At 45.5% G+C, this 19,081-nt stretch overlaps 1 protein-coding gene across 1 annotated transcript in view; it reads left to right on the forward strand.

Moving 5' to 3' along the window:
• Window positions 1-19,081, forward strand: part of LOC116498398 (store-operated calcium entry regulator STIMATE-like) — a 33,083-nt gene that overhangs the window by 10,697 nt on the left and 3,305 nt on the right. Inside the window, exons 2-7 of the mRNA XM_032202662.1 lie at window positions 935-983; window positions 1,910-2,005; window positions 4,270-4,391; window positions 13,173-13,285; window positions 14,018-14,101; window positions 15,871-15,990. Of these exons, the coding sequence (XP_032058553.1) occupies window positions 935-983; window positions 1,910-2,005; window positions 4,270-4,391; window positions 13,173-13,285; window positions 14,018-14,101; window positions 15,871-15,990 (584 nt within the window). The remainder of the gene's footprint in view (window positions 1-934; window positions 984-1,909; window positions 2,006-4,269; window positions 4,392-13,172; window positions 13,286-14,017; window positions 14,102-15,870; window positions 15,991-19,081) is intronic.

The raw sequence follows: 19,081 nt of genomic DNA on the forward strand, positions 1-19,081 counted from the left end.
ATCAGCAGCTCCTGTTTGGATATATAAAGGCTGGATGAACCCAGGGAGAACATCAAATCTCTGGGCCAAGCGAAGTGGGACCCTTTGAGATGCTCTGCAATGTTCACACCACTGTGAGCAAAACTGGAGAAAAAATGGGTAAAAAACCCACTTTGTGCTACCTGCAGGAAGAAACAGGAGAGAGCTCTGAGCAGTGTGATACATGTAAAGGAGAAAAACCTGAAGGGCTGCAAGGAGAAAATTCATCTATACCCAGAGGGACTTCATTAAAGGATTCAAATATCTCTTCCAGGGCTCGTGGCAGTATCAAAACCATATCTCCTATCTGTACCCAGTGGACATACAAAATGTTGCATGATAAAAACGTTGTTTTTTTAGTGCCTCCAGCTAGCAGGCATGAGCTTGGAGTCATACCAGCTTGTAGGGCTCTGTGGTTTGGAGCTGGCACCTTCATGCTCTGTGTGCATGAGGTCCTGCTACCTGCCTTCTGGTCCTGGTAGCTGCAAGGAGGAGATGGCTTTATTGCACTTCAATGTTCATAACTTAATGTGACTCAAAAGCTTGATGGACTCTTGGGCCACGTTCAGTGTCACTACCATAACTTGAATTAGCCTGGAGGGGTTACCAAGGCAGGTAGGGAGGGATGATGCCTCCCTAGCTTCCCTCAGGCGCCCTTCCCATGGTATGAAAGTCTTGCTGAAGGAAGCAAGAAGCATGTGCCTATCTCCAAAACCCCTCTGCTGCTCATCCTTCTGCCCTATATGTGTGTTGCTTCTGGCTGGTTTACAGTCAGGCCCTTCCCCTTTGCTGACAAATGCTGAGGGTCCTCCAGGTATTTTTTTTGGCTGCTTTCTGCCTTGAAGTCTGACACAGACTGCATACAGAATCTGTTCAGCTCTGCTGGTTAACATAACCCCTCTCGTTTTCTTTGCAGTAAAACGATTTAAGGAACCAAAAGAAGAGAGACGTCCCTGGAGGATATGGTGAGGCTTTTAATTTGGGGCTTACAAAGCCCATGTACCTGTAACACTATTTCCTCTTCTACTAGCAGTCTTCTAGGCCCTGTGATTAACTGGGATGCATTGGAAAGGATGGCACCTGAGCATAGTGTTGTTAGTATAGAATAAGGGGTAGACGCTGTCCTGTTTTCAGCTGGGATAGTTAATTTTCTTTTTAGTAGCTGGTGTTGTGCTGTGTGTTGGATTTAGGATGAGAATAATGCTGATAATACACTGTTTTTAGTTGTGCAGAGCAGTACTTACACAGAGCCAAGGACACTTCTGCTTCTCATGTTGCCCTGCCAGCAAGGGGCTGGGGGGGACGCAGCCAGGAGAGCCGGCCGAGGCTGGCCACAAGGATATCCCATACCATAAAACATCCTGCTGAACAATAAAACTGGGGGGGATTAGTGAGGTGGGGGAGCTGCTGCTGCTCAGGTGCTGGCTAGGCATTGGTCAGCAGGTGGTGAGCAATTGCACTGTGCATCACTTGTTTTGTATGTTCTTCTAATAGTATTTTCCCTTTTACATTTTATTAAACTGCCTTTATCTCAACCCATGAGTTTTATTTTTTTCCCTTTGTTTTCCCTTAATTTTTCCCCTCTCCCCCATCTCAGTGTGGGGTGGAATGAGTGACCAGCTGCGTGATGCTTATCTGGGTTAAAAACCAACATCCTATCTGAAACTTAGTTTTTTTAAATAAAATGCCCTGCTGCCACTTCTCAAGGAAACCTCCCTAAAGCAGCTGGTACTCCCTAGGAATAAAATCCTCACCCTACATCCTCCAGGAAAGCCTGAGCTTTTCTGCAGGTGACTGAACCAAGAGGTTGTGTCTTCTCCAACCTGCTGCATGTGGGCTGTCGGATGGATCACGATGGACAGATCTTACTGCCTTTTTTCTTTCCCTCCAGGTTTTACGATACCTCCAAGCAAGCAATAGGTGCCCTCTTCATCCACTTTGCCAACATTTTTCTGTCTGATCTCACTGAAGAGGACCCTTGCTCTCTGTAAGTACCCAAGGTGCTTCTGTTCACATCCTACATGTCAAAGGAGGGAGCAAACCTGTGGGAAATGGTTATTTATGGTGAAAATAAAACCATTTAATGTACTAGGTGGGGATAAACTAAACTGCTACACTGATTTTTCAGAGCCTGGGGTATCCTCTGGTCTTTGCAGTCTCCTGGTCTGATGGAGATGAAGCAGCAAGATGACATTTTTCTGCTGATTAAAAGCACCACGTAATACCTTTTTTTTTTTTTTTTAAAAAAAAAAAAAAAAAAAAAAGCTGCAGTAAGCAATGCAGCAGTGCTCCATGCTCTTGCAATTTGTTTGTGTCCCAGGCTTTTCTGGTCTTAGAGCAGTGCCAAGTATGCTTTTGCTAGCTCTGTAGTTGAAAGCTTTTATCTGATGTATTTGATAAAATGTATGATCTGTTTTTTTTTGTTTGTTTTTTGTTTGTTTGTTTGTTTTTTTTTTTTGAACTTTATCTGTACCCACTGCATTTATTCATGTAGTCCTGTTTTGGGACTTTCTACACCAGGATTTGAATTTAACGTAGAGTTGTCACCTGTATTCCAGACCAGCCAATTTGCAGCTACATTTCTAGTATCAGAACTAACTTTATCTTGTCCTACATAACTCCTCTGAGTCTCAACATGCTGCTTAAAACCTCCTGGCCCATCTCCTTTGTTTGTCCTAGTACTGCACCTTGATATGTTTCTTTAAACAGCCACAGGCTGGGGCTAAATAAAACATCAAAAATGATTCATGATTGCTTTTAAGTGGGCAGTGTTTTAAAATAAGCCCTTCTGTGCTTACACTGTGCCCTTCAGTTTTTCCTAGTGTGTGCTTGGCACTTCCCTGGTCTGCCTGATTTGCGATCCTGAACCAGGCAGCTTAAAACTGTGCAGCCCTGAGCCTGGGCTTTGACATTTTTCTGTGTGTCCTGCCCAGTTTTAACTGGGAGTTGTATTGGGAGTGCTCTGATTTCAGCAGCTGAAAACTTTAATAAACTAGTTCTGAACTCTTTAGTATAGAAAATCTTAATGCCACGTTTTTGAAGAGGATAGCAAAAGCAGGTTGTTCTTTTCAGTGCTTTTATTCAGAGGCAACATCAGGGAAATATTCATTCCTGTAGCTCTGTGCTTGGTTGTTTTCTTCACCATGTAGGAGTCTGGCCTGACCTGGCAGAAAAAAATTCCAATAACAGAAAACTGGCCAGAAAACATGAGTCCGACTGAGATTTTTCTCTGGAACCTGTTAAAATGCCCAGCAGGTCCCTCCAGGTCTCCAGCCTCTTGCTCTCTCTCCAGTGAGCCTTGATCCTCCAAAGCTGTGTTGCAAAGCCCTCAGACCTAAATCTCCTGGTGGTGTGAAACCCCAAACCAGAGGCTTTCAGGGATTCCAGGATGCCCACTGTGGAGCCAGGACTTGTCACTTCTCCCAGAAATCTGCTTCTTGCTCTGCATCCCTGCTCATAGGAGCCCCTCGTAAAGTAAAAATGACTTTTTGCCTCTTCCCCCATGCAGATTGCAGAGCAGCTGAGGTGTCCACCAAGTCTTTGTTGTTGTTTTTTTTGTTTTTGTTTTTTTTTTGTTTGTTTGTTTTGTTTGTTTGTTTGTTTTTGTTTTTGTATGAAACTGCAAGAATATTTGCTGCTTTTTCCATGAAAGTTAGGGTTTCATCCAAATACGAGCAAACAATGCTGTGAATGGGGAAACCTTTTTTTGGGGGGGAGGGGTGAGAGGTAATCTTTAAGCAAGGTTAGCCCTAAAAGCAATTAATACTGTGTGAATAAATGAACAATGCTAGAGAAATGGTGGAGCCTCCTCCATCCTCTGCGGAGTGGGCTCTTAATCTTAAATTGCTGGTAAGGCAATAGGAAAATCCAATAAAATAGGAAAGGGGATTTATTTATATATTAGTTTATATAATAAAATACAAAATATATATATTATATAATTGTTTCAATACAAATATCTTAAATATAATTAATCTATTAACATCAATGTATTATGTTAAATATTGTTATACTAATATAGAATATACTATGTTTTATAATACTTTTATTTTACTTTATATTTATTTTTTTAATGAAAATTTCCAATAAAATAGGAAAATAAGGTTTTGAAATCTTGTTTATTTGTTTTCTTTTGATGGATTCCCATATGGAAATAAAAGATTTATTAATATACTTCTATATAGCCTTAAGAACACAGCTGAAACCCTGAATTTTGCAGCTTTACCAAGTGGCCTTTTCCTCTGCTCTCAGCTACCTCATTAACTTCATCCTTGATGCCACGCTGGGGATGCTGCTGATCTGGCTGGGCGTGAAGGTTGTCTCCTGGATCGTGCAGCACCAGAAGTACACGTACCTGGTCTTCGGGGAATATGGTAGGGGTCAACTCATCTGCACAGAGCTGGCTTGCTTGCTCTCTTCTATGAATGGGGAGGAAAAAATGGCAGTTTAGGGAGAAAATGTGGGAGCAACCTGCTTTTGTTACCTCTCCTCTGAGGTGCTAGCAGGCTGTTGTAGCTATCAGCATGCTGCGTGCTGGGACAGCTCTAGGTTGTGGGAACTCTGCTGTGGTAAATGTTCTTGGGCAGAGCAGGCTGGGGATGAGAGGCTGAAAGTGTCCTTGGGGGGTTCATATGCCCTAGGACATGTGCATGATAAATTAAAGTGCTTGGATGTGCTGTTTTGTTGTGTTTTTTTTTTTTTTGTTTTGTTTTGTTTTTTTTTGTCTGTTTGTTTTGTGTTTTTTTTTTTTTCTGTAGGTTTCTCTTTGTGTTCTTTTTTTTTTTTTTTTTCTTCTGTTTCCCCTAAATCTTTAAAAGATTGGCAGCCTCTCTGCTTCGATTCCTGCCCTAAGGGAGGGAAAAAAAAAAATCAAAACCAAACCTTTCTCAGGCAGCCCCACTAGAGGGTAGCACTTCTCCTCAGAAAGAGGAGAGCAGCGCTCCTCCGTGCTGCTGTAAAGGGAGAAGGAACCTTTGGGGCTGTTTTTACATTGAATATAATGTAAAGGTGAGTTCTTTACATTATATCTAATATAAGGATGAGTCCATCTTTATACTTAGAAAATACACCCTATTTGTACCAATAGCTTTTCCACCCTCAAGACCTTAATCGTGAAGTCTATTCAGAAGGTGGTCCCACTGCTTCGTATTTTTAGTAGCTTGTGAGATTTGGGTTGAAGCGAGATGAGTGCAGGGACCCCACTGACTCGTAGCTTTAGCTCAGACTCATGTTCAGTGTGTAAGAGGGGAGGGCTGTGCCTGGGTAAATGGGTTTCAGCACAGGATGGAGGGGATGGCTGGGTTTGTGACACAGAGGAAACATCTGCAGGCAGAACAGGCTCTTAGTCCTGCCTGAGGGTGGCTTTAAAGGCTCCAGTGGTCTCCAGAACAGCTTCACCCCAAGCAAGCTGAGCATCCTGACAACATCAATGAGATCTATTTGCGGGGGACGTGAGGAAGGCAGCCCCTGTGAAATAGCTGAGGATCCAAGCACAGCACAATAAAATCATTCAGAGGAGACAGCAGAGCAATACAGATATTCTTGGATCAGGGACTGGCATTCTGGCTTTTTTTTTTCCCCTTTTTGAGCAGCGAGGACTCAAAGCCCAACCAACGCCATCCCAGAGCACAGCCTCACACGCCACGTCTGCAGCTGAACAGAAGCAAGGAAACGTTAAAGTGCACTGACAGCTCGCCTTCACCTCTTGGAGCAGTAATAAACTTACGTGGAGCTGCAGCTCCCCCCTCGAGGAGGCTGGCTTCGACTACAGAAACGGCTCTCTCCGATGAGGAGAGAGGAAATCTTGCTTTCATTAACAAAAATTAGTTTCTGCCGTTGCTCGAGTTGAGCTCCTGAATGGGGGATTAAATATCTCATGTGCAGGTCTCCGGCCAGAGTGAGCAGGATGGAAAAAACCAGACGTGATATTGGACTGCCACCTAACACCATCCTGCTGCAGGGCTCGGGAAGAAAAACTCTGTTATCCTCATCTCGGGTGTTAAGTAACTTCCAGGCTGGTCTGGAAGATGCTGGCAAGCTTTGTTTGGTCTGATACAGGCTCCAGAAATATGATTCATTTTCTGGACTAATTGCTGTACCAGACTTGCATTGCTTTCTACGGTTATCCTGAAAGCTTCTCTTGCAGTCCTGCAAAGAAAGAAGGGCAGGAATACCAGGAAAACACCAAATCTGTGCTGCAGACACTGCCATTGCTTCAGCTATCAGGAGGGAACAGTTGTCTTCCTCCTGTATAGCCAGTACCCATCCACCTGCATGGTCTTCAAGCAAAAGTCATTTGCAACTGCTTCTTTTTGGACACTTCAATTTTTGGCTGCATCCCTGCAACCTGTACGAATGCCTGTAGTTATGTTCTGAGGCTCCAGCAGTCCTGCTCTGTGGTTGTTTTCCTTGTCTCCTTGGCCCCAGGTAGTTTTCCGTGCATGACAGCAATAGCTGGATTAATAATATGATTATATTAGTTATGTTAATAATATTAATGTCATAAATATAAAGCAGCAAAGAGGAGGGAAGGGAAATCCTCTAAACCTGGGTTGTTCTTTCAAGCCACCAGCTGTCCAGAACTGAGCTCTTAAAAATTAACTTTTCAAAAAAAAAAAAAAAGAGACACCCATTCTGAGATCAGCCTCTTGTGCTGAAGCCTTCAGCCAAAGACAGCTCCAGCCAGGAATGACCTGGTTTTAGCCAGCAGAGAGTTAAAGACTTTATCCTGCTGTTCCTCCAGCTTTACCTGGCAGCCCTTGATTGCTCTTTGGGCTGCCTTTTAGCATAGGAAGCTGCATTAGAAAAGGCTGCTATGTCTTCTGAAGTTGCTTGGCTCTGAAGACTGGAGATATTCAGTCTTCACCTTGGTTAGAGCAGGCTTTGGGAAGCAGTGGTTGCTCCACGGGTCCTCAGGACACCACTGCTCCAGCAGGGCAGCAGCAAACCACGTCTGGAGGTGCTCTTCCTATGGGGAACCCTGCAGGGAGGAGAGCAAAACAGCCTAAGCTGCAGATGCATCAACTCACTAGTATCTAAAATAATACTTGAAGGTAAACAAATGCTACGAATTCGCATTAATGTGTGGTTTCTGCAATGTGCAAGCCAAATGCTGAAGAGGAGCATTAAGAAATGATGGGAGGAAAAGTGGGTGTCCTTGTTGGAAGAAGCCTCCAGGGAGACGGGTTTGTGTAGGGCTGTGGTCACCGCCTCGTCTGAGCTTTGTTCATTTTCTGTCTGGAAATGGAAAGGCATGTTGCTTGGAGGCCTATAAAGTCTGTTTAGTGGCCTGTTGAACTCTGTTGGTCAAATTTAGTTATAGGAGAGCGTGCTCCGTGCCAGCTGCGGAGTTTAACTGAGGACCTGTGTAGGCTGCTTTTGGCCCTGCTGTGATATTGTACAAAATTTCCATAACAAATATTCCCACGTCCCGAAGCAGCCAAGGGAGCTGGCTGCTAATGCTTGAGGAAATACTGCTGAAAATAGCTTTAACCTGAGGGGATGTTTTGTCCTTAGTATGTTTGGTCTTTCCACCCCTAGGACCAGGGGGAAAGAGTAAGGAAGGAGCTGGGGTTTATCCTCTAATGGTTGAGTGCACGGTCAGGCCCCTTGCATTACACAGCTGTGCAAACTTTTGGACCCTCCAGGATGTGGTCCATGAGGAACACCAGTGCTTACCCCGTTTTAACACCAATATCTCCAAGGATTAAAGACCCAAAATAACGGTGACATGGCAAACTGGGCCTGAGTGAGATGCCCACTGGTTGCTCTGACACCAACTTGTCCTGCCCAGAGCTGGTAGAAGTGCTTTTTGCACGCAGTCTCTGAAAACCTGGTCTGGCCCTCCAAGTGAACACTCCTGTGTGAGTCAGATGCTTTACTGCTATTTCTTATCCTGCTCTGCACTTAGCATCAATAATTACATTCCTTTTGTTTTGGAGGTGCCATTTAAGTATCTCTCCATGAAGAATTTCTATTGACTTTCTCTATCTCCATCTCACCCAACATTTCTTTCAGTGCTTTTAAATATTAACTTTTCCTCACTTTTTCACTTTCCCTCTCCTCTGGCTCTGGTTAAACTTTTTCCTACCTGCTCAGTGCATGCATAGTCCCCAAAAGACCGTAAATAAAGCTGTCTGGCAGTAGCATGTGGGCTCTGACAGCTTGGAACATTAGACAGCCTGGATTTTTAACTAGTCCCATTGAGTGGTAACAACTGAAATGCCTCAAGCAGTGCTGGTTTTGCTCAAACACAGACAGAAGGAGAACATGAGATGTGTTTGTGAGGCTGCTGCAGGCACTGGTGATCCTAGGTGTGCCCCCAGGAGCTATTGCTGGTGGTGGGGTAGGGTGGGGAGCACCAGCAGCGCTGCTGGAGGAGGTTGGTCAACACGCAGTGTGCGTCAGTTGGGATTAAAGGCTAAGGGAGATACTTATTTCTGCCATGGTGGGAGCTGGCTGTAAGGAGGATTGAACAAAGTGCTCATACAGCCAAAAGGAGAGGTTGGTGGGGAGAGCTGAGGTAGCAGGTTACCTTCCCACTGGGACTGGGGGGCAAAAATCTGCCCTTGCTCCAGGGGTTGGCTCAAAGGGAGCATGGTACGTGGCTCCTAGCAGATGAGATGCAGAGCCTGCAGAGATCCCTTACACCTGTTCCTCTCACCTTTGCATGGAAAGGGAAGCTCACAGCAAAGACAAGAGCATTTATTTAGTTCTAGTCTCCAGGGCACGGATCAGGTCTTGTTGGCTGGCTGTCTTGTAGGGCAGGAACAGCCTCGTCGGCACTCACCTGAATTTTTCTGATGGAAATGATAATGTAAGGAGAATCCTCTCCCATTCATGGACTAAAGTACTTCTAGACAACATTTTGTCCATTAAAGACATTAAGTTGCCTCTAAAGATGCCTCTGGCCAACTGTATGTAGAAAACCAAACCTCAGTGAGGTGCTGTGGCCAGCTCAAGTTCTCTAGCATCATTTCCTGACTGGAGAGAAGGAGATATGGCCAGTCTGACTTCTGGACTTGGCTGGGGACCATGCTGAAGGTTATGTCTTCCCCCATGAGATACCAGCAGATAGAGGTGTGTGTGTGTTACTGGCACAAGTTGGTGAGAAGTTAGACTTGGGTGACCTCGCTGAGGTAAGGAGCAGCCAGATGAGCTGCTTGGTGAAGAGGAAACAAACCTCTGTATTTATGGCCAAAGTCATAAATCTTTGTCATCAGTTACTTCAGTACTGAGCAGCCTGCTGTCCTTGGGAGGCCAAGATGCTGGAAAAAAGGTCTGCGGACACCCTCTGGTCTTCCTGCCAGGGAGTGGAAATAAAGCAGTCTAATTTTGTGCCTCGGGATGGATTCCTGTGCAGAAACATCTCATCCAGTAGTCTGAAAAATCTCAATCTAAGAGGGGAAAAAAGACACTAAGATAGTAAGGGTTGCAAGACAGTAGCAACTTTAGGCTTAAGGTTTAGGCTTAGAGCCACAGCTGGCCTCTACACGGGTCTGTGAGTCTCTGCACATCCTTCCACTGTTTCACCCTGGCCACTTAATTGCTAAATAAACATTCAGGTGATAGAAGAAGGATCAAGAGTGACAAGTCTGAATGTTTGATGCCCTGTGCTGGGGTGGAGGCACATTTGACCATTTGTGGTGGGGAGTAAGGAGCACAGATTCACCCCATTTGGTAGCCCAGGTTCTATCCCATTTACACATGCACCCAATTAACTGGTGAAGCTGGCCTAACTGGGGCAGGCCTGTGGCTTTTGAAGATGGTGGGCTTCCATAATATGAAGGCTACGTAGGAGGAGAGGGGAAAAAAACAAAACAAAACAAAAACAAACAAACAAAAAAAGCACTACCAAACAGGCTTTTACAAAATCCTGTTTAAAAGTCATGGAGGGAAAAGTGCATGGTTTTTTGTCGTTTTTTTTTTTTTTTTCAAACTGATGGTGAGGGGAAAGTGTCTTGGGTGAGGAGGTCTTAACCTTTGAAGTGGGTGAGTCTGTGCCCTGGCTGGGTTAGGAAGCAGGGTGTTTCCCTTGGTGTCCGGATCTCAGCCTGCATCACCAAAACCTGCCTGTGGAGATGATTTGCTCAGGGTGTCAGGGCTGTCTGGTACGCAAAACCAAGTGGTTTGTGGTAATGGAAGAGCAATGCCCCCTCACTAAAAGGCTTTGAGGGGGTAGATATTTGGGATACCTTAGATTCACTGGTGCTTTTCAGGCAGGCTGGGACACCAGTGGTATGCTGTAAGTGCTGCTGCGATTGTGGTGCAGAAGAGCAGCTTAGCAAGGGGTGCTGTGGCCGCTGGCCCTGCTTCCCCAGGGGGGATGGAGCACCACAGCTGACAACACAGAGTGAAAGGGAAGGAGTCCAAGCACAGGAAGGAAATATCAGATGTGTTTGTTTTCCTGGTCCATTTGTACTCGGAGCTTTGATGGACAATGGTAACCCAGGGGCTCGTGGCAGGGTTGGTTGGTCTTGGGGTCCCTGGCCAAAAAAAAAACACACTATATCCAACCTATGCCAGAGATCAGACAGCACCAGAGGCTGCGAGTGCTTGAGGAGCAGACTTTAATTGCAGAGCACCATTAATTGCTCCTCTCCCCCCCCACAGACCACCCAGAAAGCTGCTGCCTGCCGGGCAGTGCAGCCGTGTGCTTTCTAAAGTCCCGGGGGCTCTGCTGGTTGCCCTTGCACGTAACCTCCCTGGCTCCCCCCTCTCTGAGCGGTTGCCTGCTGCTCTGGCTCGCTGCTGGTTGGCCTCGTGGCTCGGCAGCTTCCTGCAGCCACAGCTTCCTCTCCTCTCCTTCCCTTCCTTCTCAGTCATGGTTTTGGGTATTTAAGAGGTAGGGATGGATGGAGGTCTCTGGCACGGAGACGCCATCTGGATGCCTCTGCTTCTTTGCAAATATTTTGTTACATTGCTAACAAATGACAGAAAAAGGACAAACACGTACGTAAACCTGTGTGGCTCTCCCTGGGAAGTGGATTCTCCCAGCCTTTGGTCAGGCCCCAGCTCTTCCTAAATCCTGGCACATGCTGCTGGTCTCTGCGACCGGAGGTATGAGCTGTGGTTTGGACACATCTGCTCTTGCAAGCTGCTTGTGTGGGCTTCCCTTGGTGTGTCACAGCAGCACCGTGCTGAGAAAAACAGGGCACGGCTCCCAGTCTGCTCCCATCCAAAATGAGATCGTGCCCACCTCCCGCAGCGGGTTGGGTTCTCTTGCACGGATGCAATTCCAAATTCTGGCCCCATTCCTCTGCAGACAAGTGTTGCCAGGGATTATCTTTGAATTTGAGTGGTAAGAGGAAATGCTGCATCTTTCCCAAGCCAGATACTGTGGCTCGGTTTTGCAGACCCAAGGTATTCTGGTGACATGGGAAGGAGATAACCTGCTGGCAGGGTACTTACAGAGGGCTGAAGCAAGCACATGTAATAGATACGGTACCATTATCATTGCTAACAATACAAATATGCTTTTAATTATTACTTGGTAAGTACTCCATTGGAAGCATTCATATTTAATTAGCATTGATTCTTTTTTAGTGAATAGCTGTAAAAAACAGGAGCAACGGAGCCCCTGTCTCTTGCTTAGTGTCGCATAACCAGCCATTCACTCCATCAGCAAAAAAAAAAAAATCATTCTGTTTAGGGCTGAAAGCTTATGCTTCCTGTGTTGAAATTGGTGGTGAGGAAACTTTTTGGACTGTTGCTGAAAACTGAGCAGGTAAGACTGTAGGTGATAAATTTATTTTTTGACAGAGGAGTGTGCAGGGTACTGACTGACCCTTGTATAGAAGAGCATCAGTCTGGCACTTTTCAGTGCACTTGGGGAAGGAAGCACACTTCAGTGCACACTTCAGTGCACTTTTCTGGGGATTGCCTTTGGGACAAGCTTTAATTCAAAGGTTTATCAGACTAAAATACGGATCAAAATGGGCCGGGTTTTTGAGCTATGCCTATAAAACTGCCCATTGGAAGAGGGTAGAAAAAATTTTGGGGGAAAAATCTGTCTTTGCAAACTTCTCTTGGTTTGCCAAGGTGAAGAGAAATGAAGTCTCTGGTACCCTGGAACCAAAGTACTGACGCCCCAGAACAGTGCTTGCTTGTGAGGAACCATGAGGAGCAAGGTGTTTTTGAGATTTCTGAACTTTCAAGCTTCCTCTCTGTGCAAGATTTTTAGTCTTCTGTGCTTTAAGCACATGGGTACTTGCTGCCTTGTACAACCAGGGATTTCTCCCCTTGTCCCTGTGTCCCTTCAAGCTCAAAATAGCTCAACACCATGGGCTGGGTATCTGCAGTGCCCATCGGTGGCTGAAACCGGGGAACATCTCCATGGCTCTGTGCTTCCTTCCCCAAGTGGAGGAGATTGGATCATCTCTTACAAACCCTATTTGGGGTTATAATCTCCTTAAAGTTACTAGAAATAGCTCTCTGATTAGGCACTTGTGATGCTGCTGTGCTGTGGCTCCAGAGAGCCCAGGTTTGGCTGCCAGATATGTGGTTTTTGAGCGAGTGCTGGGGCTGCTGGAGGAACACGGGGGATTTGGGGGCTTCAGGCTGTGCCCCTCTGAAGGTGCCTGCCTGCCTTGTAAGGCACTTCTCAAATGAGTGGAAAAAGTGGTTTCTAGAGGGATGGCTCTCTTGCTTAAAGCCAAGCTCAGTTCAAAAGCACAACTGCAGTACGAGAGAGCTGCCCTGATACAGGGAGCCTGCACGAATGGAAATGGGGAGCACCTTTTTATTTCTGCTCTTGTTTCTCTATATCAGCTTGCAAAATGTGCTGCAACTAGTGAGGGATGCATCTTTGCAAGCCTACTAAAATTTCTTCAAGTTAGATTTGATTTTTGAAATGATAAATTAGAAAGCTTTGGGCTTAGATCTTGTCATGTTTTGATCTTCAGTGGAGTAACGATCTCTGGATCCAGTAGGGATAACAAAACCTTTTACTCCAGGTGCGTGGTCATACAGCTATGGAATCTCTCCATTATTATAACTTTTTCTTTGCAGGTGAGCATTTGTCTCACTGCAGAATTTGCAGTATGGGAACCCTTTCCTTGTCCCTCTGATCAACTTGGGTATCAGACACGAGGCAATTTCTCTGCAAGGCTGTCTCCTCCTGTCCTGTGTTAGATGCAATGTCCTGTTTTTTCCAGGTGACCCTCCACAAGCTGCTGCCTGGATTGGTCAGTGTATCCTCTACTTGCTGATAATGGTTTTTGAGAAGACTGCAATCAGCCTTGTCCTGCTTATCCCTGGTTGGACAAAGGTAAGCTCCCCAGTGCATTTTTTTTTTCTAGCTACAGCTGCTGCAGCTTGTTTCTTGTCAGCTTTGCATTGTTAATGGTTCACATCATGGTAGGTCTTTAATCCCTATTACTTGTCGACAGTTCTGTGATAATTAGCTATTACTTAATTTGGGGAAAACATGACTTTCATAACTGCTTGGCTCCTGGTATGTTCTCCTGCTAGTCAAAAATTAGTGGAATAAGGCTTTTCTTTAGCTTTCTCCTCCATCCTTGGAAGGATAAAATGGGCTGGGTTGGCGGCTGAGCTACTACAGTTCTGCCAGGGGATTTCCACATTATCTTGTCAAGTCAGTTTGTTATTTGTGATCTCATGTCTAAACTAGTGGGGCTCGTAGTTCTTTCCAAATTCACCTCTGTCAAAGCAGTATCCCATCCTTCAACCCCTGCTTCTGAATGGTACCTCATGGTAACTGTGCTGGTCATTAGACTTTAGGATCTAGTATGTGACTGCATGTGAATGTGTTCAGCAGCACTTTGCTAGCTCCAGAGATGCTGCTGGATTCCTGTCCATGCACCTTGTGCATGGCTGGTGTTCCTAATTTGCAGCTGAGTCAAGGACAGTCCCATCAGTTGTTGCCATGGGTAGTTAAACTGAAAGATCAGCAGTATTCGCTTCTTGCTCTATACAGAATCAAATGCTTCTAAATATATTTTTTTTTTTTTTTTTTTTTTTTTTCTTTTCCTGTCTGCAGCTTCAGCAGATCCTCCTGAGTTACATCCCAAACCCCCAGTTGGAGCTCGTCCTGGTCATGCTTGTTGTGCCTTTTATAGTTAATGTAAGTTATGCCTCTGCAAATATTGGATAAGGTGGTTTGGAAATTGTGGTGCCTTCCAAAGGGGAGAGTGTAGAGGATCTGGCTTGGGGCAGCCTTGAGTAATTGAAGTGAATGGGAGAAGAGGGGAGTGGAAGTAAAAATACTTCTTACCAGAAGTATTTCACTTGTCCAAGATGCTGGGTGGCTTATTTTTTACTTTTGGGGGAAAGTTGAGGCTCATCAGCTGAGAACTGCACCTCAGCAGCAAGTTGCAGGTACAGGGATGCCCCAAAGCCCATTAAGTGACTATAGCATGGCTTATAGTCAGTAGTGACTTTTGGCAACCTGCTGTGCTTTCGGTTGGAGGTAAAAGAAAAATGCCTGTGGGAGAGGGGTGGAAAGAAAATGAAGATAATTCTGTGCACCTGAAGAGCAAAAAGCTGTCCTCTTGCTGTGATCTGTTGACAAAAAGGCTGTCCTTGATCAAGAGAACTTTTTTGAAGTGTACTGTAGCCAGAGAAGGAAAAAACAACTTGATATCCTTTGTTGTACATGCCAAGTGAAGAGTCCCTACAAACAGCACAGGGCTTCAAATATCTCAAACGCATCTTATTTGTACTCAAGCCTGAACAACCACAACAAAAAAAAAGTTCCTTTTATATTTAACAAGGCTATTAAAGAGTGGCCAAAAAACCTCTCTTCCTCAGAAATAGAGGCTGGAGTCCCACTAAAGTAGTAATCTGGTTGTCCTGGGAGCTCATCAGTCTTCTGAAGTTCATGACAGATTCAGATAGGTCTCTCTGCAAATGTTCTATATATGAGGGCAGCAGATTGACCGTGTTCTGTATAGATGTTGTTGTAATGCAATATGTGTACAAAGGGATGCTAAAGCAAGAGATGTGAATGCTCAGACAGGTGTTGGGTGTTGTCAGGAGTAGATCTGCTGGACATGGTCTTTGTCCAACTGAGTGTTGTAAAGCTGTGATGTCACCTTCACAAAAATTAGTAAATGTATAAAAACATCACATCAACAGAAGTGCTGAAGCTTTTGTAATAGGTATAGGTGTAATAGGTGTAGGGAGTAAAGAACTGTAATTCAGAATTTGAAGTTGACTATAAAGCAATTTGTCCTGCATGAGCCATTTGCGTAGATTAAGTTACTATGTTGAAAGGTGTTTGGGTTACCAAAACAATTGATATCCTCAAAACTAGTTTGGCAAAAGCTCAGGAGTTCCTAGTTCCCCTAGTCCTGAGGAGTATTTGAGCTGCAGCTCAGTTCCTACCAAGATGGGAAGTGAGAACAAGATGTTAGCATTAGGATCATTCCTGGACAAGCAGTGACTTTTACTCTTTGTGACTCTTAAAATGGATGGAGCATTGGGAGAGTTGAATTTACCTGCCTGTACCTCTCCTCCCATCCCCATGGTGAGCTTCCTTATTCAAAAGCAAACTGGTTCTCATAAAAATGACCTCATTCTCAAAGTGGTACAGACAGAGCAGATAATAGGAGCTGGTTCAAAGGTTACTTCTGGCAGAAACCTGGCTATCACTGCCTGTTTTCACTGGGTCCCTAGCAAATCGGGAATTGACAATTTATGTGAGGAAGGGACCTCGGGAATTTGCCTCATCCAACCTCTACAGACACATAATGAAGGATTATTTTGGATATCAGCTCAGATTGCTGGGAACTGGAGATCTGGAGAATCCAGATGAGAAAAAAAGAAAAAGTTTTAGTTGTCTTTGTATTTTGGTCTCTGTAGTCTAATTTATGCAACTCCTTCCTCCCCAAGGCCATTATGTTCTGGGTTGTGGACAGCTTGATCATGAGGAAATACTACAAGCAGAAAGACAGCCTGGACATCAATGGATCCATAGAAACCCCTCGGGCGAGGAGAACTGAGGAATCTCAGGTAAGACCAAAGATGTCCAAAGACCAGGAAGAGCTGGCCTGGAGTGGCAGGCTGAAGCTGGTGGGCACCCCCGTGCTGTCACTCAACTTTGCCATTATTAATTGTGGTCAGTCTTGGCTTCAAAGAGCTTGTTTTGCTCCTAGTGTCCTCCTTTTTTTTCCCTTCAGTTATTCAGATTGATAATGGCCTTGTAGCTATAGAAAACTGTTTGGTGCAGTCTGAGCTTGACCTTAAAGTTAAGGAGAGCAAGGGATGGGGTGGAAGTGGAACACTCCAAGACCAGCAGGCTTTATTCTCATTATTAATGATACACAGCTTTCCAGGCAGGTAGTCTGTGCTTCCCATCAGATTTTGGGCTACAGCCACAACCCGAGCCACTGGGTTGAATTCCCTTCCTTCCCCTGGCTCCCAGCCCTGGTTTCAGAGTGCACATTTTATGACTCCTGGTATCGGCAGCTGGCTGGCAAGACCTGCTAAGATAAAATAGCTTCTGGCAGTTGCAGGCTTGCTCCTGGAGTAGCTTCTGCTGAGGAATTTAGGATGAACAGAAATAGCTCTTGCTCTGAGCTCTCTTTACACTCTGCTCTTGTGCTACTGAATGGGATGGCTGATTACTGGCAACGTTGCAGTGCATGTAGAGGTAGTCGTGTTTGAGGGTGTGCTTCATGGTCCACCCAGCAGCGGTGGATTTGATGGTTCAGAGGTGCAGTGGGGAGCTGGCTGTTGCTGCTGGGGATCCAGCATCGGAGGAATCCTTCCTGCAGGAAGGGCAGGCAGATGCAAGCAGCTGGTGAGACAAGTGAGTCATTCCTCCTGGCCTGGCCTCCAGATAAACAGTTGTAGCTTGGCAAGGTTACCGAAAACATGTGAGCAGCATGTCCCAGGGAATTTCCTGAGCTGTGTGCATGGCTGGGGCATCCTTGATAAATCTGTATTGATCCAGGGAGGGAAAAGAGGTCTGAGCTGAGCAGTGCCAGTACATCTAGATAGGAGTCCTCAGTTTCAAAGCACAGCTAACTAGGAGCTCCTACCTTGTCCAGAGAAACTCTGCTGCGGGTGTTCAGGGCCAGGCTGGATGGGGTTTTGGGCAACCTGGTCTACTGGGAGGTGTCCTACCTATGGCAGGGGGTTGTAACTGGGTGGCCTTTAAGGTCCCTTCCAACCCAAGCCACACTATGCTAAAGGTGGATTAATTCTGTGCACAAACTTCTCCCTGGTTATGGCACAATCCTGGCTTCTTGGTGGTGGATGATGTTTAAGAATGGTATTTCCTTGGAAAAGTTAGGTTGGAGGTTGGCTCAGAGCTGGTGGTGAAGATTTGCCTCATTCACTGGGTATGCTGTTGTGTTCCTGGAGGTTTAAAATCTGTTAAAACTACCCCAGCTCAGAAGCAAGGGCAAGGAGGTGGCATCTCCAGTTGAGACTCCAGCCTCCTTTCCAACCCATTGTGACCTAAACATGGATAATCTAGCCTCATAGGTGTCATGGAAGCCTTCAGGCTGCTGCTGCTGTGGATATACAGGTGGTGTCGGAGTTGCTGGATCTCTGTGGGAATGGAGTTGGCCCCTCTGCCTTGCTCTGCTGGACAAGACAGGGGTTTTGTGGCCTCTCGCTCAGTTTTTGGATAATTTAAAGGGAAGATACCTGTTAATCTCTGCTTGCTAAGGCTCTTCCGATAGCTTGATGTAGGTTATTTCAAGTGATGGAAATGGGGCTCCCACAGGGTGACCCTTGGTGTTGAAGGCTTCACCCAGGTTCCAAGTATTTGACTCAAGTATTTTTGCTGAGACCTTAAGGTGCAAGTCAGCTGTCAGTCCTGAAACTCTGATCACCATGGGAGCTATCAGGGTGACAGGCACCCCATCAGAGCTGTCTGCAAGGACTGCCTCCTTGTGCTCCTGTGCCTCTGATCCAGCCCTACTAAAAATAGTTTGGTCAGGGAAGGATGCTAAAAAAAAATAAAAAAAAAAAAAAAAAATAAAAACAACTAATGAATGACCTTCTTTTCCAATTCTGCTTCTTGGCACTGGGCCTTGAGGTGTAGCTGTAGGCTCCTGCTTTGTCATCACTTTCAGGCTGTGAGTTAAAGATCTTTGGCTGGCTAGTGCTACAGCTGGGTTGGCTGGGATTTAGGCTCCAAACCAGAAAATGAGGGTTTTCTGGTCTCCTTCCTGCTAATAACCTGTGCAAGTGGGGGAATTCCTCTCCTCATGCCTGGCTACAGGGGAGAGGGAGCTGGGAAGCCTCTCCAAGCAGGGCAGAGCTGTCTGAGGCTGATGTCCTGTGGTTTATCAGGGTTCATCAGGGCTGTCTAGCAGCAGGCGCCAACAGCTCCCCATCACGCTGCCTTCTTGAATTTCAGCTCTCTGCCTATCTTGCCACTAGTGTCATTATTTTCACTCATACTTGCAGTTTGTCTTTGGAGAAGGAGGGGGAGTTTGGAAAAGGGGGGGACAGGGAGTTAACCTGTTAAAAACCTGCACTCAGCATTTAACATAGGGGTAGCGGGAAAAGTCAGTTTGGCCTTTGTTTTGGTAGGCCAGCTGGGTAGCAAGAAGAGACTTAGCAATCCACAAATTTTCATGCCATCCTTTTTCGCCTTCTGGTGGGATGAAGAGAGGTCTCAGGAGTACTGGTCTGAATCTGGTGCTATGCAGGCTGGGGAAATGCATTCAATACACGGATTTATTTCTGCTTTGCATGTGTCCTGCCCTTGACCCGAATCTCTTTCCCTTGCCCTTGTGAGCGTCGATAAACTTTAGATCTAATCAGTGGTTTCTTTGTTTTCTACACTCAGGAAAACAACTCAGTTTTTATCATGCTTTATTTGATCTTTTTGGCCTTGTTTTTGTTTTGTTTTTCCCCAGGGAGGTGGGTGAGTTTCTGCTCTTTTTTTTGAAAGCTTACATTTCCAGAGATGAGCATTAAAGCAAAATTAGTTCTAACGGCAGTGGTACTTCTAGGAGCCACCAGAGTGAAACTGGAGGCTGGTTTAAGGCTGGGAGGAAAGCTGGTACACTGCATGGGACTTGCCTTTGGTTATTGTGGAGTTCAACACCAATCCTAATCACCTCCATAGGAACTGTAACTT

Source organism: Aythya fuligula, chromosome 1 (assembly GCF_009819795.1).
Source record: "Aythya fuligula isolate bAytFul2 chromosome 1, bAytFul2.pri, whole genome shotgun sequence".
Taxonomy (NCBI): domain Eukaryota; kingdom Metazoa; phylum Chordata; class Aves; order Anseriformes; family Anatidae; genus Aythya; species Aythya fuligula.